The sequence below is a fragment of the Pteropus medius genome, unplaced genomic scaffold (genome assembly GCF_902729225.1).
Source record: "Pteropus medius unplaced genomic scaffold, Ma_sr-lr_union100, whole genome shotgun sequence".
Lineage (NCBI taxonomy): Eukaryota > Metazoa > Chordata > Mammalia > Chiroptera > Pteropodidae > Pteropus > Pteropus medius.
In genome coordinates this window covers 4,980,485-5,000,237 of record NW_024349224.1, presented here as the reverse complement: position 1 = coordinate 5,000,237, position 19,753 = coordinate 4,980,485, and the positions used below count along the sequence as shown (strand labels likewise).

Genomic DNA, 19,753 nt, shown 5'->3' with positions numbered 1-19,753 from the left:
TGGCATGGTGACTCAGACATTCCTGTAGAGGCATGAGAGTCATACCGGTGCCCCGTTTCCTCTTGCTCATAGTACCCGTCACCCTTTGAGATGGTCTCCTTCGCTTATTTAATGGCCTGTCCTCTCCCCTCCCCTATGTTGTTTATTGCTGTCACCCTTGGCCTGGAACAATGTGTCTCCATATTTTATTTGTTGACCATATACATGAATAAATGAAAAGACAATGAAAGAATACGGATTTGTTATTAAGAGCATGCGTTGACCACTAAATAAAAATGGAGAAGGGGGAGTTTAAAATACAAACAGCTGTAAAAGTGGAAATCTTTAAAATTTTAATTTAGGACTCAGTAAAGTAAGCGTGGCGCTGACTTCTTGGTAAAACAAAGGAGTTATAGGGCATGTGAGTAAAATACCATTAAGTGTTTTATGATAAACTCTTGAAAATTTTATTTTGCTAAGAAACCATTAATTAACTTTTGAGAAGACTGTTTTTCACAAAATGTTCCCATGTAGGTATGTTTGAGTATAACCTTGAGAGTAGTTATTAAGAAAAAATTATCTATTTCAGTGCAGATATTTTGATGAAGTTAAAAGTTTGTGGTATGTAGGTCTGTAATTATCATCGGCATGCCTTTGGCATAGCTACATTTGTTTTGAGGTCTGTTGGGGTTAGGAATATAGTAGCTATGCATAATTATTGATTGATCGTTGTTAATTTGGAAATAAAATTATAACATAGCTATTGAACATAACAATAATTGAGCGTAAAATTACTGGCCCCTAATTCCATATTTGTAGTTCTCTGATACTTATTAATATAAAGCAATTTTTATTACTGATAATTGTTTAATTATTCCATTTCTCAAGAAGTATTGATTTAAATACCAGCACGGTAAAAATGTATTTAGTCACACTGTTTAATATGTTTGGGTGATTTCTCCTTAATTAGACATTATCTTCTATTATGAAAACCTAACTTTAGATCATGATAGAGAATATTTACTTGTAAACGTAGATGAAGGGTAAATTAAACTCTTTTGTTTATTAGATTTTTTAAGAAATGTGTATGATAAAATCAACCCAGTGAAGTAAGCACATTGTCATGAGTAAAAATAGATAAAATAGAAAAATAAAGGGTGATATTTAAAATAAAAATTAATTTGAAAGCTCACGTCTTACATTTGCAAAAGAAACACCACCACAGTGCAGGAGGATGTGGGCAGCTCAAAGATAAACGCCAGGGCTGGGAGAGAAAAGCCCCCACCCCCACCCCCACCCCATGCTGAGGATGGCGCAGAGGAACTGGCCTGAAAGAATGAATGAGAAAGAGTTGAAGTATATACAGGAAGTTGGGTTTTCTTGGCTTAGGAAATGAGACTGAACTGTATCCACTCCCCGCCCCACCCCCAAACCCTCGCATACCTTACATAGAGTGTGGATGTGCTCACGTAGTATAGCGATTTACTCAGTAAGGATGCTTTAAACCTTTCGGGTTTTCCAGTCTTGATTAAGTCAAGGAGGAAGTCTCAGTTTGGGTCTAATACGTCCTTCACACCTCTCTTTGGTCCTTTTTCAATAGGAGAAAGCAAAAACTCCCGCCCAGAACCTTAGGGCCCTGTATGTCGACAATGCTAGCGGTGTTATTTTTATTCTGTAATGTTTATTTGGTCTTCCATTGAACAAGGGTGACCTCAGTTTTTCATTTATGCTAGTGAGCTAAAGTTTCCTTTATTCATATAAAATGACTTAGATTTTAACAGCTCACTCAAATGATTAATGTTCAATAATAAACCGGGTTTCAGGCAATGTAAGGAAATGAAGGACCAGTACCAGAAATATCCATTCCTTGGTTTCCTGTTTAAAAATAAACAAACAAACAACAAAGAGGTTCTTTCAGCAGGTGGAGAGAGAAGGCAAGCACTCTCCAAGACATCCACAAACTACTCCAGCCTTGTCGAATCGTACTTACAGGCCAAGAGAAGGCATTGCACTTCCTGTTAGAAGTTCAAGGCTTTCCCATTCTGGTGACCTTCTCTGAATGCAGAAATTAATCCTTGGGGACTCTTCAGAACACAGGTTGAGATGTTAGCTATATATTTATGTTTATATTTAAATCAGATTGTCCACAGTTGATTTAGATGGGTAGCCCATGAGGTAGGACCAGTTAATATTTATTGGAATGAATAACCCCATTAGACATATACCAAGCCTTTCGACTTTCAATGGCACCCTTCCACACTGAATAGAATCCAGACTTCCTAGGACAGACTATAGGACGTGTCACCTCGTGGCCCTTACTTGCCTCTTCGGTTTCACGGGCAGCCTTGTTCTTCCCGGCCCAGCAACCCTCGCTCTCCTTTGCTTTCCCATGGTGCGCTTCCTCACGCCCCTGGCCTTTGCACATGACCTTCTCTGCCTGGGATGCTCTTCCTTCATCTCTGGCATCGTTAGCTTCTACTCCCCTTTACACCGTAGCTCAATGGGTCACCTCCTCAGGGAAGCATCCCCTGATTTCCCTACTGGGCATCATCTGGCCCATTCGCACCTCCCAGGCCCACCGCACTGACCTCTCCATTGCGCTTGCCCCGCCGCCATCTGTATGGCCCCCTGTCCCTTTCCCACACACGCCAAGCTCTCTCCCGCCTCAGACTTTGCGCATGCTGTTCCCTCTGTTTGGAACGTGCTGTCCCCTCATTTGATGGTTGGCTCCTCTTCATCCTTTAGGCTTCAGTTCAGATGTCATCTCTAAGAGGGCTTTGCTACTGACCCAATCAAATGGCATCACCCTCCCACAAACACTTTTTGGTATAGCCTATTTATTTTCTTTCTTTATCATAATTTGATATTGTTATTTGTTTACGTACATGTTTTCTGTTTATGCAGACAAGACACAGGCTTTAGACACTCCTTCCCCTTCCCCAAGGTGACTTTCATTGTGTTTGTCTAATAATTAAAGTAGTTCCTGCAACCTTTTATAACCCACTAGTTGCTTTGCCTGTCACTGATCATTAGTAAAATTTCCAAGACTTTAATAACAGGTAATGATTTATAAATGGCATTAAATTTTGGGGGATTATATCTTAAGAATGGATAAGAAATGTATATCCATGGTTATACATTTCCTTATCATGTCATTGCTACTAGGAAGAATTGAGCTATTTCGAAGGGGTATGTAATATGAATTATTCTTGCCTACACTTCGTCATAGTAAATTTATTAGTCCATTCTAAATTATGTTTAGAGTAATGTTTGAAACAATGACAAAGGTAACTTTCTAATTTTAAAGATACGAGCATCGGTGTGCTGGCTTCTCTGGCCTGGCACGTAGTAGGTGCTCAATAAATATCTTTAACCTGGGCTGACATCTTTCTCTTTTTAAGTGGGAATCCTGAGATCAAAGGGAGCATCTTTTAAGGATTAACTTTTTTTTTTTTTAATGGAAAATGATCTGAGTCTTTAAGGAACACCAAGTTCCCCAAGGCTGTTGTTAATCATTGGTGGCCCTAAAGGAATTCGAATCTCTGAAGAGACATTTTCACCGTTAATCTTATCCTGTAATCCTCACGCATAGGAAGTTATCCGATAACTGTGGGGCATGGTCCATGCTGGCACGTTTATGTAGTTCAGCAGTTCCTTGAAAATATTTTGGAGGCTCTTGGTATATTATCCAATGGGGACAAGAAAGATAGGGCCAGCGTTTTTGAAAACTATGTGGATGGCTCTATAAGTTTTGGCAAGGCCTTGGCTCCACCGCCAGTATTTTTCAGGGGTGGTTTTCACGCTGCCTCCACTGCAGAAGAACCTTATTATTATTATTATTATTATTATTATTATTATTATTATTATTATTTAGTGCAATGTTATGATGAATCTCAATTTTAAAAAACAAGTGATAGAGCTGCATTTTTTAAAGGGAGCTGGTGGCAGTGGAGAGCCAGAGACCCATGTGTTCCCTGTCCGCACACACACACCTCCACCCCTGAGGCACCGTGGCTCCCTACTGCTTTTCCCTCGAGCATCCCTAGCTAGCTCTGTGGCCCGTGGAATCTCTCGTATCCAAGATCGGGTATAATGGCATCTAATTCCGGAGGCTATTTAGAGGATTGACTTGGAAAATGCACGTTAAGCTTAGCACAAACCATGGCACAGAGTAACAAACATTTCCTGTTCGTGTTAGTGCGGTGAAACCTGGCTGTCAGTCACCAGGAAGGAACTCACGAGCAACCAGGTCCATGAGAAAAGCATCAATTGCAGGTGAAATTTGGGAAGAGCTGGGGACGCCAAGAAAATAGACTTCTTGGCCTTCTGTTCGGCTATAAGATCTGTCTGAAAATGCTCTCGGTGCGGGAGGAATCAGTCAAGTATCTGTATGTGCTGATTTTCATAGGCATTGGAGTAGACAGCAAAACAGCTGTTCGCGAGAAAGCCGTGTGAACCATATTTTGTGGCCATGCCAGTTAACTAATTTATTATTACACAGCCAGAATTAAAATACTTAATTTGATTGCACTCTGGAAGTTTGGAGATATTTTAAAACATTTAGGTTTAATAAGTCTGAAAGGGCTTTTGAAAAGCATTCTGAAAGGCATATATGCAGAGCGAAATAAGAATAAGATGGCTTCATTGGAGGATGGAAATGACGTGAGCAAGCAGTGGCGGGACTTTAAAAGCATGTGGAAGAGTGGACAGACGATTTGCATTTTGGAAGAGAAGTAGCTAACCGTGTGGTAGAATGCTAATAAAGAAAAAATTAGGACAGACTAATGATATAAAATCCACTTTGGTCAAACGAATCTGCAGAGCGATGCCTACCCACAGAAGGTAATATTTTGAGAAGAGTGGAAGGGAATATTGTCAGCGAGACAAGGAAGAGGGGATTGTTCTGATACGTGGGACACGTTTTTCCAGGATTCCACAGGAAATTGATAACTCAAAAATTATTAAGAAATGGAAATTTTATATATTTAGTACTCAACCCTAGCGATTAGCTATAGACTTTTAACTACATGTATATCTTCTTTTTAGTTTTTCCTGACTAAAGCGTTTTTAGTTTATTTTGTTTTGTGTTTTTATAATTGTTAAAAGTTAAGATACTCCCCCTCCTTACTCTTCCAACCCTACCTCCGATAATATAACCATTGTTGTGAGTTCAGATTATATGCTTTTCTTTTTAAACGAAAAGGAGCTGTACTTTATGTTTATTTTTCAACTTGCTTTTTCACTCACTATGTCTTGCATGTGACTCTAAGTCAGTGGTTCTCAACTGGGAGCAATTTTGTCCCCCAGGGGACACCGTCTGGAGACACTTTTGGTTGTCATGACTGTTGGGAGAGGGAGGTTGCTACTGGTATCAAGAAAGTAGAGGCCAGGTTGCTATACCATCCTAGGATACAAAGAACAGCCTACACGACAAAGACTTATGTGGTCCAAAATGTTGACAGACCCAAGATTGAGAAACCCTGCTCTAGGTCAATGCCATAAATCTAATTCATTATTTTAAAAAAGCTTCATAATTCTTCGTAGTTTGCTAGATCATAGTTTATTCACCTGGTTTCCTATTGATAGCTATGGCGTCTTATTTGGTGGCATTTGTATACTTAATATGATGAAACTAAGTGTTCCAATTTAGTTATTTATAATTCATTTGTTTCTTATAAAGAGCAAAAATAAGCCTTATCAGAAAGACTCAAAAGTGGAACAGTTGAGAATTCATAGGCTTGTGTATAAAATTAGATTCTGGGTCACTGTGAGTCAAGAGAATTTGGTTTCGATAAAATCAGACTCAGGTTAAATGACACGTCTTAAAGTAAGTCGTTTGAAAAGCATGTCTTCACTTTTTGATTCTTTGGAATTAAAAAAAGGAATTAAAGCCTTTTATATGATGGCCCCAAACAGAAGGCTACTTCTGAAGTGACGGCAGCAGCTTTTGGAGACGTTTTTAAATTCTGATTATCTCTACCTCCTCTTTAGCCATTTTTTAAAACACCCATTAGTACATTAAATCACCGTGTGTTGAACAAGAGAAAACAAAGCAGGTTTAAGATGGAAAAAGGCTACATCCGATCCCAAAGACTTTGAATGACTTCCAGATGCCACTGACATGGTCATTCAGAACGGGACCGACCCTCTGGTTAACGGGAGGGTTCTGCAGGAAGCGTGCCCCGAGGCAGACAGATGTTTGCTCTGTGCCGTCCGGCCCATCCTCTGTACAGGTCACATGCATTCCCAGGGACGATAAAATAGAGACCCGATTCTCCCTCTGTCCCAGAGCTGGGCGAAAGGTATTGGAACCGGAGCTCTGTGTGGGGGGAGGATGGTGAGCCAGCTGGTAGGTGGGCCTGGAAGGGCTGGGCCTTTGCTTCAACCCTTTCTCTGTCATCCGTTTCCTCATTAAGAAGCAAGAGCTGGAAGTTTATCTCTTCTTTCCTACTAGTCTCCTACTTATTATTATTTTTTATTATGGTGACATTGGCTAAGGAAATCCAGTAAGTTTCAGGTGTACAATTTAGCAATAAGGCATAGGTATATGTATTGCATTGTGTGTTCACCGCCCATATTTAGATTTCTTTCTGTCAACCACATATTTAACCCCTTTTACCCCGTCTACCTCCCCCTCCCTCCTCCTCACTACCCTCTGGTAACCACTAGTCTGTTGTCTGTGTCCATGAGTCTCTGTTTGTTTGATCTGTTCGTTTGTTGCTTTTAGGTTTATATCCCACATATAAGTGATATCAGTGGTTTTCAACTTTTTCTGTCTGGCTTATTTCACTTAGTATGATTATCTCGAGGTCCATCCATGTTGTCGCGAATGGCAGTTATTTCATCTCTTCTTAGGGCTGAATAATATTCCATTGTATATATGTACCACAGCTTCTTTAGCCAATCATCTATCGTAGGACACTTCGGTTGCTTCCATGTCCTGGCCACCACGAATAATGCCTCTTTGAACATTGGTGTGCAAATATCTTTTTGGATGTAGGTTTTCAAACCCTTGGGGTAAATACCCAGTAGAAGGCTTTTATTTTTAAGTCATCCAGTGACAGTTCTATCAGGAAATAGACGAGGCTGGATAATTTGGGCCTCATGCTTTTGACGTTTCATCTTTTTGACATGAGTCTTTATAGTTACTAAATTAATAGAGACCATCATCCTAGGATAGGTCAGACCTATCAAAATTGCAACAGATCACACCTGTCTAAGGAACTGTTAACATTCTAATTTTATTGATTTTTTTTTTAGTTGAAATATAATTGGCATATGACGTTATATTAGGTACAGGTGTACGATGTAATGATTTGGTATTTGAATATATTATGCAATGATCACCACAATAAGTCAAGTTACTGTCTGTCGCTATACAGAGTTAGAAAAGAACTTTTTTCTGTGATGAGGACTTTTAAGATCTCCTCTCTTAGCAGCTCTCAGATATGCAGTACAGTATTAGTAACTGCAGTCATCACGCTATGCATTACATCCCTACAAGTTAGTTATTTTATCACTGGGAGGTGGTGCCATTGGACACCCTTCACCCATTTCACCCACCCTACCCTACTCCCCATAAGTCCATTGATATTTGGGGAAATTAAGAGTGTCCCCCCCTCTGTTGCCTTTTTAGGATCAGAGCCACACACAGGTGTCACAGTACCGTCAGGATCCGTCTTTGATCATGAGATCCATCGTCCACATGACCGATGCCGCTCGCTCCGGGGTCATGCCTTCTGCCCAGCTCACCACCATCAACCAGTCTCAGCTCAGTGCCCAGCTGGGGTTGAATTTGGGAGGTGCCAGCATGCCCCACACTTCGCCATCACCTCCAGCGAGCAAGTCGGCAACACCCTCCCCTTCCAGCTCCATCAATGAAGAGGATGCTGACGAAGCCAGCAGAGTAAGTTCACTGCCGCAGGGCGTAACCGCCCAGAGGATTTGAGATCACCCTACACTCATGTCTTTGAACTTGATTCATGGTATTACCTTCTTCTCTTCATGGATTCGGAGTAGCATTTACATAAATGATGGCTTATTTTTTTCTTCATTCTTTTCACTTATTTTGTGTGAAACGTGCGTTCTACTGGAAATTGGGAGATCTGGCTTTAAGGCTTTGAGCGAATCATTTAACCTTAGTAGGCCTAATTTTCCTAATCTGCAGAAGGGGAGGTTGCAGAAGACTCACCAGTAACCCTAAACTCTGCTCTGGTTCTGAGTTAGTGTCCACATGGGTGAGTTTCGTCCAGTCATGTGGCCGGACAGCAGCCACATTTGGTAGTCTTGCCCCTTCCATGCTGCTTATTGCTTAGTAAGTTCTAATTGTTTTTAACGTCTTTGCTTTTGCCATGAAAATGTATATTATTTAAATAGACCGTTTGAAATAAAAACTTAGTTGCAGCTATGACTTTTCTGAATGCCTAGAAAAGTGTTCTGTTTCATTAAAGTTACTTATTCTGGGCACTCAGTTACTCATTTCTTATTCGTTAATTATGTATTGTGTACCCACTCAGCTTGGCATTTTACTTGGTTCTGGTAATATAAAGATTTACAAGAGAATTACTACCCATGGGACTCCCCACTGGGGCTGAAGAGCAGTGTTGAAAACTAGCTGCAAATGTGATTAGTGGTATAATGGATGCATCTGGTGGGCTGAGGTTGTGATCGATTCTGCTTGAGAATGATCTGAGGAAGACTTTATTGGGACGGTGATATCCGAATTAGGTCTAAGAGAGTACATAAAAGTTGGTGAGGCAGAAGAGAGAGGCTGGCAGAGGGAGCAGTGGAAGTACATGTCGATTCATGGGTATCATGAACAGTCTGGGAGGAAAGAAATAGGAGTCGAAGAAAGAAATGGCCGAAATGTGGTAGGCTTCCTCCCGCTGGTGTTTGAGAGCTGACGCTTTGCATGGAGCGATGGCCTAAGCAGATCCATTCTTTGAAAAGATAATTTCAGCTGTATGTAGAAGACATTACGTAAGGAGAGACTGGAAAAAAGGAAACCAATTAGAAGACCCCTTATTTATGAAGTGTTTTCTTTTAGTAAAGAAAGGAATGGACTAGAGGTACCAGATTCGTGAGACACGTAAGAGGGAAAAATCATCAAGTTTTGGTGATCCACTGGAATCTGAAGGAAATAGAAGATCACGTGGGTTTCTTTCGAGAGCATGGGTGTCAGTAGCTAGGAGGACCGACCCAGAGAGAGAAGAGGATTATTTTTCCCCCATGGGGAGGATAAGACTTTGGCATGGTACGGGTTGAATTTGAGGTGCTCATTCTTGAGTCTAAGTTCATTGGAGGTGGAACTATATATGGACTCGGGACCATCAGCACATAGATGTGGAAGCGTGGAAGCCATGGGGATTTCTCAGTGTGCAAGGGGCACGTCAAAGCCAGCACCCTGAGCATCACTTATGTCTAAGTAGCACACGGAAGGAGAGAAGCTAGAGAAGACTGAGAAGAAGAAAAGGGAAGGGAAGTGAGCGTCACGCTGTAGTGATGTCAGAGAGGGTTGAATCCATGGCATCGTGTTGGCACCCCGTTGGACACGGGTGGGCAAATGCGCCAACGGCCCGCTCAAACTCACCAGGACTTCAATGAGAGGAAGTGAGAAATCATAATGAAAGCAACTCAAGGATGTGAATAAGGCACAGCTGAGTTATAGATGGTGATTACAGAGTTCAGATGGACACCTTTCACGTTTCCACTGATCTCAGTACTGACCTCTGTACCAATCTGAAAGTCGTCATGTCTCAGAGAACCTTTTCCGTGACGACTCGGCTTGCTCCATTTTAAGCGAGGGCCTAAGCTTCTTGTAAAGACAAGGAATCCAATTTGTCACCTTTTAAGCAACTTACCCGAAAAAGGAAGATTAATTTTAATGTTGATCATGTCTCTTTTAGGAAAAGCTATTTCTCCACCTTTCCCAACCTTTTTGAGTCGACTACAGAAAAGATTCTTTAGGAGAATTAATTCTGAGCTTTCGTTTGAACTGTGAGATAGTCTTCATTTCTAGCTTGTTCTTAAAAGGTAGTGATGATTGGGGCAAGTCAAGTTTATCCAAGAAAGACGTCCAAAGGTTGTCAACATTTGAATGTTGTTTTACAGAGAATGAAATTGAACTCCTCTTATTTGGAAAAAGCTGCTCTGGAAATTGCTTTCATGTTGTCAGTGGTCAGAGTATTATTTTTGGTGCAAACAGGGCCAAACTTTCTTCCAGGAAAAGAATATAGATGTTTGACTCAATTAGAAAAATCTATGTCTATATTTGTTTCTTGTGGCGAAAGCAATATTTTTTCATTGAAGGAAAACTTGGCTCCAGTTGACGCTCTAATTGAAAGTCATCTGACTTCCTTGCAAGTTCAGGTTCATTAACTAGAATTAAACAAGTCTTACCTATTCTGAGAATTTAGAAAAAAGACTACGAGGTCTGTAAAATTAAATTAATTGTGTGAGTTAGGAAAGATGGCGTTTGGGAAGAGAGGTGAGGTATGGCTTAACCCCCATCTGAAGTATGTAAATTATAAAGTACGGATGTTGTTATCACTCAAATAGTACAAAAAATAAGTCTACCTAGAAGGAGACCACTGGTTTCCCCAAACCTTGTGAGTTCTGGGCTCTCGAAGACAAGTTATTTACCCTTTCTTCCCTAAGAATTTTAATAATTGGATTAAGTTCCAAATGTCCCTGGTTCTGAAAGGAATGATACTCTTGGAAAATCGACATTAGGATTTAAGTCTCAAGGCCATTAAAAGCCAATCTGTTAGTAACTTGAATCTGTCTCTGTTGATCTTGCCCAAGGCTGGCTTTTAAAACACATTTTGTCAAACACTTCGACCTTTGTCGATGAAGTTAACTGCAAAAATACGTTCACTATAGTCCTGTTATAATCTAGGGGGATGAAACAAGGTTGATGAATCATCTCCCTTGCTTCTCTGATAAGCATGTTTTATGATCATTGAAATTAAATGATGGTGGCAGGTGAGTCTGGAGCTCACAGAGCTGATGGATGCGGATGGAGTGCTGTACCATATCGTTCGGATGGCTTTGATCTCACAGAGCTCTCTACGCCCGTATTCTTCTGGGTGGGCTCACTTACCATACGCAATGAATATCTTCTTAGTCTTTTTAGCCTTGGTGGGTTTAAATATCAGCTATTACTCTATTACAGGTTTTCGATTTTGTGAAGGACATTAGTTTCCTTTCTTCCCCGGTTAAAGGAGTTTTGACGCTTTTACATTTCTCGTTGTCCTATTTTCTAAAGTTATTGTTTTAGAAAATAAAAATGGCCTTACCGTTATTGTACAAGCTCAGGGATTTTAGTTAATTTCCATTTGAGTTTCTGGAGACGCATCAGCAAAGCAACATTCTGGTAAAACAGAAAATCAGCCTCAAAAAATCAGTATAGACCGATCGTACGTATGGCATGTGACTATGACAAGAGACCTCATTTAAAATAGCTGAATATGATCAACATCCTGAATATTTTTTAGGTTCATGTCTAAAACTTCTGAAATTACAAAACCTTTTGTTTATGTATACATATGTGGCCTAGCATATATATAACGTCGCCTGGTACAGAGTGTTCTGTTTTTCATTACTCATAATTGCTATTTAGAGCATATGCTGTGAATGTATTGAAGATACTTCTGGGTCTCATTAATCAATGTTCTAAATGCTAATCTCTGCTGTCCAGTTAACTAAGCAAATTCACCCCTCCCCCACGTTCGGTGGGGATTCATCTGTTGATGCCGCCTCACCAACCCTTAAAGGAACAATTGTGGACTTGAGTTAAGTCTTGCTACATTCTCTGCACATACATTCCAGGCAGTGAATTTTCTTCATACCTTGCAGGCCATTGGAGAGAAAAGAGCTGCTCCAGATTCTGGCAAGAAGCCCAAGACTCCAAAGAAAAAGAAAAAGAAAGATCCCAACGAGCCCCAGAAGCCAGTGTCAGCATACGCCCTGTTTTTCAGAGACACACAGGCCGCCATTAAAGGTCAAAACCCCAACGCTACCTTTGGAGAGGTGTCCAAGATCGTAGCGTCTATGTGGGACAGCCTCGGAGAAGAACAAAAGCAGGTGAGGCAAAGAGCCATCTCGGCCACCTCCTATTAAAAGGCTACCCGTGTAGTGTTCCTTACACCTCTCCTAAGCGGATACATTCGCTGCATATGACCGCTGCTCAGGCAGGCCTTCTAAGCTATGGAATGAAAACGCACACACCTATCAAGCCAAACCACTCTCCGATTACATGGATTTTTCAGTCCTCTTAAGGGTGCGTGTTCACAACCCATTCGGAGGAGAGTCGGAGGGCATCCAGGCAGTATCCTGCAAGCAATAACTTTTGATGATAATCTTTTCATTTTAAAGAAGGTGGAAGTTTCGCTCCTTCCGTTCAGAACGGGCACTACAGAGCGATTGGGTCCATCCCGCCTGCCTTTCCTCTGATCATCTTTCTGAACCCTTGTGCCGTCCTGGTGGGTTTCCAAACTTTGAAGCCACCTCTGCGCGTCTCATTACTGTCACCGGGCATTTGAAATTGTATTCCAAGTTCATTTGAAAGCCCAGCAGTGTGAGAAGCATTGAGAGATGAGCCATGCTGGTTTGAGATGCCTCTGTGGGGCCTGGTCTCCTGTCCTCTGTCCTTCATGCCACTCCACACAGTGCAGGAAAAAAAATGGCTTCCTTGGGGGATCCATCCTCCCCTTACTCCTTGCATGAAAGTCCCGTGACCATGAATAGGAGTTAACTTTACACATCCTCCGCAGGATAGACCTGATTAGTAATAACACAGAGTAATTGTTTCAGGGTTGAAGAATGGAAAGCCCTGGATTTTTTTTTCTTTACAAACCATGAACTCATTTTTACTCGCTGGTTTTGCTGGGGTGGTGTGACTACAGAATTTGCCTGTTTGTTTGCGGTGAGCGAGTTGCTCTTATCAAGCAGACTGATTTTCTATCCCAGAAACGTAACCTAAGGGAGTTAACTGCAGCATCTAACTTTTAAACTTTAGAGAGAAAGAGTTGTACTTAGTCTAACACCGGCATCAGGCCACTGTTAGAAAAAGAACCCCAGTCATGTTTAATATACTGGGAAGTACATGTATAACTCACTGGTCTCACTAATGAAAACCTCCCATCTCATACGATTTCTGATTTTTTGCTTCTCCAGAAGAAAACCGAGGTCCAGAGGCCTCCATCTTTTTTTTCCTCCTGTCTTCATACACCCTACCTGTTGGTGGTGGTGTTTTAATTCTCCGATTTGGTACAGTTTAGAACTGTGTGTGAGGGAGAGAAGACATTGATGGAGAAACGCGTTACTTTCTCTAATTTAAACCATTCGCAGCAAATTTCATTCTTTTCACTACCTTATTTTCTGCCTTCGCATGAGGCCCTCAGCAGTTACTCTGAAGGAATGTATGCTGCAACCTGAAACACTTTCTCGTTTGCAATCGTAAACATCAAAATTGCTCTTCAGTGAGGGCGAATGGGATTTGTTTTGTTTTGATGTAGTGTGTGTGTATGTGTGTTTACGCTTAAAAATCGAAGCCACCAAGACCGACTCTTTATGTGAGTTTTGCTGTGACCTAAGTCATACAACAGTTATTTTATGGCTCAGAATTTCTGTGCTAACAGTGGTGCTAATTGTGGTCTTTTAATAGGTGTATAAAAGGAAAACAGAAGCTGCCAAAAAGGAATACCTGAAGGCCTTGGCTGCATACAGGGCCAGCCTGGTCTCTAAGGTAAGCCTCTCCGCCCCTACCCCCGACAGCGAGAGCGAGAGCGGGCCAGTCTCTGAGAGTTAGTTCGAATGTTGGAAACAGCCCCAAAGCATTGAAAACGCAAATGCAATTCTCCTTAGAGTTGACCAAACGAGCGTCTTGAACAACGAACGCATCCATTTATTTGTTTCCACAAGAGATTCCTGTTGTGATGGCGTAAAAAATAAGAGTTAATTTAAGCCGCTGAATCAAAATCGTTTCCAAAAGATTCACTGATCTCTGTGTGCGTGTGTTGAATCTATTTAGACAAATTTTAAATAGCCTCTTAATTTTTCTTTTCATCACGGACTCAAATGTGTGGTTATGGCTTCCACTTAAACTGGGAGGCGTGTCTGTCAGGCATGTTTAGACATCCTATCATAAATTTCTCCAGTGGTTACATTATTGCAGCCGGGGAGATTGCATTTTTGACCAAACTGTTCCACATCATATAAATAAGTAAACTTCATGATTATATTTAAAATAAAGTGATGTTCCAAGTACTGAAAAAAAAGAAGACACGTATATGTATTATACACAGAGTATGCAATGGACTCTGATGTATTATGAAACACACTCATGTCCCAAAGCAAATGTCACTCTAGATTATCATCACCTTGGTCCAAAAAGAGCCCAAGCTATTACATTATCTTATTTTAACATTTAATTAACTTTGTCTTTAAGCCTTCCTGGAATTTGGAGAGGCTTTGGGGGGGATCATTTGAACTAATGGTTTTGTTCTTGATGGTTTTGTCCTCTGGCAGGTAGAGATCCCTTTTTATTGTGGCCTATGGTACCCCGTAGGGCATGGTGGGTGTCGCTTGCCAAGCCATTTTCAATGGGTTTGTTCCTTTTTCCCTTTTTCGGCTGAGCTGTTTCTTCTTTATGCTGAGATCTGCTGTTGGCAGCTACTCAGAATCAGAGCGAGAGAGGTCCCGCTGTCTTTGTCAGCGTGTAGGACACTTTCCACTTCGTTAGAAAGAGGAACTTTCAGGTCAATAAGTAAAACCTCTTTCTGAGACTCTGCGAGACACACCTTGAAAGATGGTGTACCGATTCTGGCCTCGGAGTTTTCATTAGCAGGAAACAACCGAACGTGCGGCCTACAGATATTAAGAATTGAGAAGTCGTCGATGGCTAATGAGATAGAGTGACACGAACAGAGTAATGATGTGCTTGAACTTCTTAAGTGGATCGTTTATTCATTCATTTACCCAGAAGCCGGTAGAGGTGATCTTTGTGCATTAGAGCATGAATAATTGAGCACACGTGGATTTCGGCCAAGAGCCCATAACTCAAAAGGCACTGAGGAAATAGTGACCAAGGTTGGGCTCATCAAGTCTTTGGATACTCTAAACAGGATTCAGAAATATTTCTCAGTGGAATCCAGCGACTCCGAAACACCAAGAGAATGGAATGTTAAAAGAATAAATCTAAAAGATTGTTTGCGCATTCATTCGTTTCTCGATTGTATTTTCCTCAAGTAGGCGCATTTTGAGGGCATCTTAAATTTATATTCAGAGACCTGGCTAGCAACCGAAATAGTCCTTGAGGTATATACATTTAGAATAATGTCAACCTGAATCAGAAGTGTGAAACAGCTGCTAATAATGGTCATCTCACAAGAAGCGGCGTCTAGTTGGACAGCGTGATGGTTGGCCCGCATCGGACGAGCTGGTTGTGTGTGGGGACCCCACCGTTTAAGGAGGAATGGCGACCAGTGTAAGGCCCTCCGGAGGGTTGCCTGCATGATGACGAGAACTAAAAATCAAATCGTGTTCTAATAATTGAAAGAATCGGGGGAGCGAGGATTTGGGAGCAGACGATGTTGATCCTCAAATGTGAAGGCCGTCACGTGAGGGAGTTTCATCTCTGTGCCTTAGATAAAGAAGGAACTCTTCCAAGAGGCGAGGCCACAGGAAATAGGATTTCAGCTTCCACGTCAGAAATTACAAGTGGGGTCGCATCACGTGTGCATAGAACTCACGCCTCTGCATTCAGAGCCGAGGACCCGGTCTCTTTACGATGTGACTCTGCTATCACTTTTAATCTTCACGACAATCAAAAGGATGAGCGGAGGCTTAATATTCAGTGATAACATGTTCAAACAGAAGCCATCGACTATGGCTGTTCCTACGTCGAGTGACTCTCCATATAAGGTCACTTCTCAGGTTCCTTCTAATAGTATATTTTATAAGTCTGAGTAATAAAGATCTAGAAGGAAACATTCAAAAGTCATTTTAGAAGAGCGGGTATCAATTTGATGCCTCTGTGTGCTCCCGTGACCCACCCTCTCTAGCAACCCCAGTTTTGTGAAGAAGAAGAATAAATGGTTTAAGAGGAATCGTCGCAGTCACTGTTGCATTAGTTAAAAGCTCGATCTTTGCAAAGGTAATTACGTAATAGGTAGTTTCTCTCCATGTTGAGCCCCAGATCGATTGTTGATCTTAACAACAGGTTATTCTGTCACCTGAGTGTTGAACGTTCTCCACTTACCTGTGACTGCTTTGATAAATTCTGGAAATCTTTGAAAATGTTTGGTGACCGATCTCTAAGGAATTCAGTTGTTTTTCTTATATTCAAGTGATCACTGTTATAAACAATGATGCAAATACAGGGCTTTAAAGTTTTCTAGTACCAGTAATTTTCTGGTAGTAATAGTTGTTAATTAATAAAAATAGCTAACATTTACTAAGGCTTCCCATGGACCAGGCACTGTTCTGAATGCCTCACACATATAAATGAATTTAATCGTCACACATCCTACCCAAGGCAAATACCATAAAACCTATTTCATAGATAAGGAAGTCGAGGAACAAATGAGTGAATTAACTTGAGCAACATCACAAAGTTATAAAGTCGTAGAGGCAGATTTGAACTCAGGCAGTCTGTACTCTTCTGTCAATATTTGGTGGCGAGGTTAGTTGAGACTTCAATGCTGAAGAATTATTGCTTTAAATATGTGTATCGGTTATCTTGCTACAGTAGTGCTGCGTAACAAGCAGCTACAAAGCCTAGGGGCTTAAAAAGATGAGGATTTCCCTCAGGGAGTGCCATTTAGCTGGCTTGGTTGTCCGGATCTAGGCCAGACAGGACAGGATCAGCTAGTTCTGCTCATCTGTCTGCAGCCGTCCTGGAGGTGGGGGAGTTGGGAGATGGAGCTGGACTCATTGACATACATGAGAGTAAGCTGGCTCTTGAGAGGGGGGTAACCGGGACACACGTGTCTGTTGTCGCACACGTGGCAGTGATGAGAGAGAGAGGAAGGGAGGCGGGGGGAGGAGTACAAGGCCTCTCGAGACCTCACTTTCACCACATTCTGTTGCTCAGAGCAAAGGCGCGAGGCCATCCGAGATTCGAGAGGTGGGGGGTTTGATTCCACCTCTGGGATGAGCTAAAACGTCACGTGACAGTGGGCTTTTTATAAGCCATTTGTAATACTTAAAAATACCTCCACGTTTTAAATACGCGTGTATTTCAACGTTTCGGACTATTCTCCCCCCAATGCAGGCTGCTGCCGAATCTGCAGAAGCCCAGACCATCCGTTCTGTTCAGCAGACCCTGGCGTCCACCAATCTGACATCCTCCCTCCTCCTCAACCCTCCTCTTTCTCAGCATGGAACAGTATCAGCCTCACCTCAGACTCTGCAACAGTCGCTCCCTAGGTCCATCGCTCCCAAGCCTTTAACCATGAGACTGCCCATGAACCAGATTGTCACATCGGTCACCATCGCGGCCAACATGCCATCGAACATTGGGGCTCCGCTGATCAGCTCTATGGGCACCACCATGGCGGGCTCCGCATCCTCCGCCCAGGTGAGTCCTTCCATGCAAACCCAGCAGCATCAGATGCAGTTGCAGCAGCAGCAGCAGCAGCAGCAACAGCAGATGCAGCAGATGCAGCAGCACCAAATGCATCAGCAGATCCAGCAGCAGATGCAGCAGCAGCATTTTCAACACCACATGCAGCAGCACCTGCAACAGCAGCAGCAGCAGCTGCAGCAGCAAATCAGCCAGCAGCAGCTGCAGCAGCAGCTGCAGCAGCAGCTCCAGCTGCAGCAGCTGCAACACATGCAGCACCCGTCTCAGCCTTCTCCTCGGCAGCACTCCCCCGTCACCTCTCAGATGACGTCCCCCATCCCGGCCATCGGGAGCCCCCAGCCGTCCGTTCAGCAGCCTCAGACACAGACTCAAGTATTATCACAGGTCAGTATTTTCTGAAGACGCACGTGGCGGACGGACTGGCGTGCGCGAAGGCGAGCGGAGGGTCAACCATCTGTGGCCGAGACTTGTGAGTCGGTGTGGGTTATGCAGGAATGTGTAACAGATCACGTGGTCCTCTCGAGTGTCTATTAGATAGGCAATAAGAACTGCAGTGTAGCTAGCATCATCTTTTAGCTGACTCTAAACCACTTTGTTTTTAAACAAGGAAAGCTGTGCTCTTTTATGTGATGCCTTTTTTATTTATTCAGGCTAGACCTACAATATGTGAATCAGACCGTTTTGTGAATCCTGGGACATGCCGATGACTGTAAACTGGTCTCTCTGAGTCATGAGAAACGGCCTTATTTCTCCAGAAGTGAAGAGACCTCACTTCGAGGCTGTTTGAACTTCCGAAACCCTAGACATAAAAAGCACAGTTCTAACTACCTGAAATTTGAAGACCCAGTTTCATACAATCATTTGTATGACATGAATAGTTGATGGCATTTTTTTTGTCATGAAAAAAATAATGTAAATCACAGACTTTTGCCAAAGGTCTTATTTTTGTTCCGAAACCTCTCCAGAAAAAAAAAAAAAAAAAAAAAAAAAGCAAGTGATTAGATCCAATTATTGATTCATTTCCACTTTGTACCCATGACTTCTCCAAATCAAACCGCCCTACATGTTGTAACAATATCTGTGAGCACTGTTAGCCCATCATACTCATTCCAATTAGGAGAAAAGAATGTGAATATTATATTCTGTGTTTTGAGTGACACGTTTCGAAAAATAAAAACACTGTATTTTTAAAAGGGAAATGAACTTAAATGAAAACAGTTATTACAAAAGTTAAGATTTAAAAGAAAACCAGAGTTTTTATTATGATGTAATACTGGTGGAATATTTAAGAGGTGCACCACATCCGAATAATCAATGTAAATATTTTCTTTCAAAGTTGTAAGTTTTCATAACACGTGTTGTAAAGTTTTCATAAACGAGGCTTTAACGTAAACACTGGTGACATGAACCATTCATTGCTACGTTGCTTATTGTGTTTTTATGCTGTTTTATACTTTTTTATGAGTTACGATAGCAGCAATTAAGTTGTTTGTATTTTGCTTAACTAAAACAAAAATGCTTTTATCTTGCTATAGAATAAACACCTTTCAGTAAAAACTGTGGACTGTATTTTGATGCTACAACCAGGAAACTGTTCACTTTTCAAATAAAATGATATGTCACATTTCACTTTTGGTTCCTTGAATACGTATCAGCTGGGGAGATAGGCCACGTAACCAACTTTTATTTGAGCCCAACATCGTCTTCCGCTTTCCACTGGAAACATGATACTCGCAGCTAAGAATTTAGGTGGCATCGCCCCAAGCCAGGGCCCTGAAAAAAGGCCTGACAAAGCATTAAAAATATATTCGTAATTATCTTTTCGTTAAGATGCCAAGAGGCAAGGTGAGTATAGGGGAGGTTGTCGTCTGTAATGGGGCGAGAAGTAGCTGGCATGGTGTGGTTATTTGCTCTTAAAACTGATGATGAATACTAATTCTTAAGCCAAAGTAATTATTTCGGTGCCCATTTCTTACCCCCTCTTCTTGGTCTTCGGTGGCTCCTGTTGGAGAACCCTGTGACCACTGTCCCCAGTTGTCTTGCATGATTAATTACAGCATCTGTCGTGTCAGAAGCTATAATGAAGAGGTCTTGATAAAAATTGCAAATTACCACTGGCAACAGTCTTAAACTGCTTATGATAAAATGAAAATTAAAAACAGCAAGTGTCAACCCTGACCAGAATCC

General features: G+C 41.7%; 1 protein-coding gene across 5 annotated transcripts in view; it reads left to right on the top strand.

Annotated features, from left to right (window-relative positions):
* Positions 1–19,123, top strand: part of TOX3 (TOX high mobility group box family member 3) — a 29,745-nt gene extending 10,622 nt beyond the window's left edge. For 3 of the 5 annotated variants that reach the window (XM_039880863.1, XM_039880860.1, XM_039880859.1), the window contains exons 3-7: positions 7,616–7,885; positions 11,836–12,063; positions 13,646–13,726; positions 17,255–17,950; positions 18,217–18,559. In XM_039880863.1, coding sequence (XP_039736797.1) covers positions 7,616–7,885; positions 11,836–12,063; positions 13,646–13,726; positions 17,255–17,950; positions 18,217–18,273 — 1,332 coding nt within the window. In that variant the 3' untranslated portion in view covers positions 18,274–18,559. Of the gene's footprint in view, positions 1–7,615; positions 7,886–11,835; positions 12,064–13,645; positions 13,727–17,254 lie in introns of all 5 variants that reach the window. The other 2 variants (XM_039880861.1, XM_039880862.1) reach the window with 2 other exon arrangements.
* The last annotated feature ends 630 nt before the right edge of the window (positions 19,124–19,753 follow it).